This window comes from Procambarus clarkii, chromosome 63 (assembly GCF_040958095.1).
Source record: "Procambarus clarkii isolate CNS0578487 chromosome 63, FALCON_Pclarkii_2.0, whole genome shotgun sequence".
NCBI classification, from domain to species: domain Eukaryota; kingdom Metazoa; phylum Arthropoda; class Malacostraca; order Decapoda; family Cambaridae; genus Procambarus; species Procambarus clarkii.
In genome coordinates, this window is record NC_091212.1 from 28,092,174 (window position 1) to 28,097,856 (window position 5,683).

At 40.1% G+C, this 5,683-nt stretch overlaps 3 protein-coding genes across 3 annotated transcripts; all 3 read right to left on the reverse strand.

Moving 5' to 3' along the window:
* Nucleotides 1-397: 397 nt before the first annotated feature.
* LOC138354579 (uncharacterized) lies at nucleotides 398-1,543 on the reverse strand. The gene has a single exon (XM_069308951.1). It carries the CDS (start codon nucleotides 1,541-1,543, stop codon nucleotides 398-400), a length of 1,146 nt encoding a protein of 381 aa, XP_069165052.1.
* A 186-nt stretch (nucleotides 1,544-1,729) lies between these two features.
* On the reverse strand, nucleotides 1,730-2,101 carry LOC138354580 (uncharacterized). Its single transcript, XM_069308952.1, has one exon. It carries the CDS (start codon nucleotides 2,099-2,101, stop codon nucleotides 1,730-1,732), a length of 372 nt encoding a protein of 123 aa, XP_069165053.1.
* Nucleotides 2,102-2,297: 196 nt separating this feature from the next.
* On the reverse strand, nucleotides 2,298-2,762 carry LOC138354581 (uncharacterized). Its single transcript, XM_069308953.1, has one exon. The coding sequence runs from the start codon at nucleotides 2,760-2,762 to the stop codon at nucleotides 2,298-2,300; it is 465 nt and encodes a 154-aa protein (XP_069165054.1).
* Nucleotides 2,763-5,683: the final 2,921 nt, after the last annotated feature.

Sequence of the window (5,683 nt, forward strand, 5' to 3'; positions counted from 1 at the left end):
AACTAATTTCTCTAATGTTTTGAGAGTAGTTTTGCCTCGGCATTTTACTTTCACTATTCTCAAGATGCCCTGATGGTCTGGATGAACAGAGACTATTTGGCCTATAGGCCACTCTGAGTGTGGCCCATCACTGTCCACCAGAACTATGTCACCAGGGTTCAAGTTAATTCTGTTGTACAGATTGTTTGCCCTGTAATGATACTCCCTCAGAGCAGTCAGGTATTCTCGAGTCCATACATCATTCCACCGCCTTATCACTCCTGAAAGATGTTTGAAACGTTGCACCAAGTCACTCTCTTGAACATATGAAGGATCTTCTGGTTCCTCGTCCGTAAGGGACACTAGAGTTCTTAGAGAAACCCCTATACATCAGATGAGCTGGATTTAATGGTTCACATTATAAAACATCATCAGAGAGGTAGGTAAGTGGTCGGTTGTTAACTTGAACTTCTATTTCTATGGCAACAGTTTGGGGCTCTTGCAGGTCAATCTTTTGGGTGTGTACTGTTTTCCGTAGAGATCGTTTCACTGTACCAATCATGCGTTCATAGAAGCCTCCATGCCATGGTGCTCTGGGAGGTATGAATTTCGAGTGGCACTGCAGTTGATTTAGGGCAGTGTGCACCTTTGGGTGGTTCCAGATTTTCCTCAGACATGTTTCTCCTGCCACTAAGTTGGACCCATTGTCTGAGATCATTAAATTAGGACAGGATCTACATGAAGAAAACCTGCGGAAAGCCTGTACGAATGCCTTGGCACTCATATCAGGAGTCACTTCTAGATGTACTCCCATTGTTGTGGCACAGGTGAATAGGCAGATGTATGCCTTTACTGGAATTTTGTCCTTGGTGCCTGTCAGTGTTAGTGCTCCTGTGAAATCTACTCCTGTGGTCTCAAAGGGACGAATATGTACAACTCGTTCCTTTGTTAGTGGAGGTCCCGGATAAGGACACACTCTGGTATCGTACCTCCGACAAATAACACAGGATTTAATTATGGATTTTACAATCTGCCGACCTTGGGGTAGCCAGTACTTAAGTACTTGTCTTAAGTCTGTGAAGGTATCTAATACCCCACCATGAAGAGTGTTGTATTTGTGTATATGTAACACAATTAGCTTGCTTACTATGTGGTGATGAGAAAGCAGTATTGGATTCTTTGCTTCCAGATCTATGTCCACATGCTGTAAGCGTCCTCCGATTAGATTATAATTGTTTGTGTCTATCCAGAAACCCAGATCAGTTTGAAGTTTCTTGGGGACATTGTCAAATTCTATCCTGAATGAATCTGTTTGGGCTCTTTTGAGCCAGTACCTTAAGGCACTAGGGAATTGATGCTTGATACCTATTTTCTTTAGAAAATCAAACACCACTTGGGTGACACCTAGTAGTTTGTTCAGTTCAGAGTACCGATTAGGATCAATTACCAAAGTCCGAGGTGGTTCTGGATTCTCCGTAGGAACAGTGACATTGGTCAAAATGACTTGTGGCTTTTGTTCCAACCACTGGTCACTGACTAGGCACTGAAGTCTATTGAACCACATCTCTGCTTTGGTTAATTGCCGTAAAGTCAGGCCTCGGGAGAGATAGTCAGCTGGATTCTCCTTGGTGGGTACATATCTCCGTTTGTACCCTGCTGATAACTCTCGTATTTCCTTAATGTGGTTACTCACGTAAGGATTTTTACTGTTATTATTTTTCACCCACTGTAGTACTGTCTCATTATCTGACTATACCACTGTTTCTTCAAAGCGTATGTTGCTTAAGGCCATGATCAGATAATGAGCCAATCTTACACCTAACAGTAGGGCTGTTAACTCCAGTTGTGGCAATGATCGTTTCTTCAATGGTGCCACTGTGGCCTTTGATGTGAGCAAATTGGCTTGCCCATTTGATACCAGGTAAGCTACTGTGTCATAAGCCTTTCCTGAGGCATCACAGAATACATGTAACTTAATTGGTTGGTTTTCATTTACTGTGTTCCGAGGGAACTTGACAGACTCTAGGATACTTAAATCTTTCACTAGCCCCTGCCACTTTTCTTGTACGGCAGGTGTTAGAAGATCATCCCAGCCTATCTTCTGTTGCCAGCATTCCAGCATTGTCAACTTTCCATTTATCAAGATTTTACTTAATAGTCCCAATGGGTCGAAGGGTTTGGCGACTTGGGATAGTAGTTTTCACATTGTTAGGTTGGTGGTATATGGTTGCACTGACTTGATTGTCAACTGATCTGCAGTTGTATCCCATTCGACACCTAGTACCTTTGTCTTCTGGGGGTGCCTTGTAGTTGGGAAATTATGTTTTGATCAGTTGATTTAATTTGGCATTGTTGGAGACCCACGACTGGAGAGGCATATTTGCTCTCAATAACTCTCGATTGGCCTCGTCATATATGTTCAACAGTTTACTTTCACTGCTGGTTGTTCCTTGGAAGTTGTCCACATACAGGTTGTTGCTAATTTTAGTTTTATTTGGGCTATTAGACTTCTTCAAGTGCATGTCCAAGGTAGCTTGAAGCAGAAATGGAGAAGTGGCGCCAAACAAAACTGATGCAAACCTGTAAGGGATTAATTCACTGTTTGGATCATTAGGAGCCTTGATCCATAGGAACTTTGTGTAGTTATGGTCTTCTTCTTTGAGACCTGCCCTAAGGAAGACCTTACTAATGTCGGCCGTGTATGTATAAGTCCTGATGCAGAACTTTAATAGCACGTCGTATAGCCTTTGTGTCAGACTAGGAGCCAGTTTGAACGCTGTCATTCAATGAAACACTATTCTGCTTAGTCTTAGCACTGCAGTTAAATACTATCCTTATTGGAGTAGTAGCTGAATTTTTCAGTACTGGGTGGTGCGGCAGGTAATGTCCTTCCTTTGGGTCATCATTTGTTACAACCTCGATAAATTTGTTATCGAGTTGTTGTTGGATTACATCATGGTACAATTTCAAGTCTCAGGATGTCTTTGTAAGCGCATCACCTGTGACCTTAATTGGTTTTGTGCATTGAAATGGTTGACGGGTAGTTGAGGGTGATTCAGCTTCCATGGTAACCTGACCCAGTATTGATTATCTCTGTAGACAACTGAGCCTAGGTATTGTTTGTAAGTCCAGTCATCATCTGGACTAGCTTGTTCAGGGACAATGCCGAGAGTTGCCAAATCCCATAATTTATGTACAGGGGGATCAAGCTCGGACATGTCTGAAGTGTAGTGATGACCGTTCTCCTAGTCATGCAACCATCACTGGGTTGGCTTGTTGGTGTTCTATAGGTATGGGTTGCTTCAGCCGTAATACTGGACCTGTTAGCAAATAGCCGCCTGCAGACGTTAACATGTTCATTCCCTGTTTTTCATCCTTTCCTTTGATAAACTTATGGTAGACATCTGAACCGATTAGGATACCAATATTGGAGAGGTTGTCTGACGTGATTTTGTCAGCCAACTTGATTCCCTTTACTTCCAGTAATTTGGCTGTTGTTCCTAGTCCATAAACATACAGGTCTGATGGGAATTTGTCTACGATAAGAGCCTGTACAGTTCGGACATAACCGCCTAAACGTACTCTAGGTTGTACTACCTTGAAGACTCAGTCTCCTGAGTTAGTCAGGAATCCTGCTATGTCTATTTTTGTCTCTCGAACAGACTTGAGTTCCAAGGTTTTTACCAACTCTTGGGAGATAAATGTCCTTTGGGATGCTTGGTCAAATAATCCACGTATGGTGACCTTGGACCTTCTGTTTTTAAGGATTAATTGGGAAGTGGGCAAAGCTTATTTATGATCAGACTTGGTTGATAGTACACTCACATCTGGAAGTACTTTACAGAGCTGTACTGAAGTGGAAGTGCCTTCCTCCACCTTTGGTTTGGGAGACTTTGTACTTGAGTGCTATATGGTGTTGACTCTTATTGCACCTACTGCAGGTGCACAATTGAGTTGCACATGTATCGTGTTTATGTGATCTTAGACACCTGGTGCATCTGTGCAACTCCTTAAGTCGTCTTACACGTGTAGCACGATCAGGGTAAGCATTGCAGTTGTACATGGAATGTTCTTCTTCACAGTACAGACATATCCTCCAGATGTTAAGAGCACCTTTGGGAGTCACCGTCTTGGGTGACACATTAACTATAGGTTTGGAGGCACCTACTGCATATGTGCCCACACTGCCTTGTTTCCACCTTGGGGTGGAGGTAGTTTCTTTAAATTTATTTGAAGTACTGTTTGCACTCTGTTGTTTACTGTATATGGTTGATGAAGGTTTAGGTGTTGATTTACCATCTGTGTCGTCTCTTTGTCGTTCTATAACAGAGCATAAACCTTCTGTAATATCCCTTATTGTCAGACAAGATTTGTTATGTAAGGCACATAACTTATCCAGTATTTCACTGGGTAACTTGTGTCTTACATGAAATTGAATTATCCAATCTGATTCACCTAGGTTTACTTTAAGGCTAAGTGCTTTGAGTAAGGACTCAAACTCCAATCTAAAGGCTTGGAGTGAGTCAGTGGATCCATCTGTGGGTGGTATATCCACCAATGTTTGTGTTAAAAGTCTGATTTACCTCATCCACCTCACCCAAATGTAGATATAAACTCGAAGATGTGCAAAGCTCTATTCAGTTTCAGTTGTGTGTTTGTAAACTAACGTCTTTGAAAATGTAATAAGTTTTATGAAACGCGCTCAAGTGTCGTGTCAGACTAGAAATAAAAATGAATTTTGGAGAATTCATCTTTGAATTACCATCAACAGTGAAAAGAAACAAAGAAACATAAGAAAGATAGAGAAAATTCGTGTTAGACTTATTAATCTTACTTTTTTGGTTATATTTTATAATATATATATATATATATATATATATATATATATATATATATATATATATATATATAATATATATATATATATATAATATATATGTAAATATTGAACTAATTAGTTTATGTTGATCCTAAATTTGATGAACCACTGGGTTAATTCTAGCTTATCCGGTTCGAAGGACCATACTTACGTGGGAAAATCCAAGCAGGAATTTATTTATTTTTATTATATTTTTTGTTAACATCAATACTGTATTATTATGATGCTAAGTGGACTGTATATTTGATTAGCCTGCCAGAATCTTATCTGCACAACGTTTGGAGGGACAATTATTACTTATACCACCTATGAGTGGATATATGATAAGCTATAATTGTTTACCTCTTGCAAAATATAAATTATACCACATATGGTGGCCTAATCAACAGTATTTGCATTAATTTATCTACTTTAGTAATAAAGATTATTATGGCCTTAGCTGTGTTGTTGCTATGGCTTGATTAGGCTCACTATGTTGTTTCCTCCTATTTCTGTAAGGGTGTGGCTACATGTGCTCGAGAGTGTGCCATGTAATGGCGGCCTAGCACTAAGGTGTCGGTGTACAGCTAGGGGTAGCAAGAAACTTCACAGAATGTGTGGGCCAGCTTATATTTTCAGTAACTCCAAATCACAATTTACCTGTCAAATGAAGTACATTAGTAATGGCACATTAACATATAAAGTACAGGTGTGACATGAAATAATGTGTGAAGTGCTGAGTAAAACACTTTGTTGAGCTTTAAGCTCACTGTATTACTGCCAGATCTATCTAAAACAGTAAATGGCCAAAAACATATAATAGAAAATGGGTAAGATGGATACTCA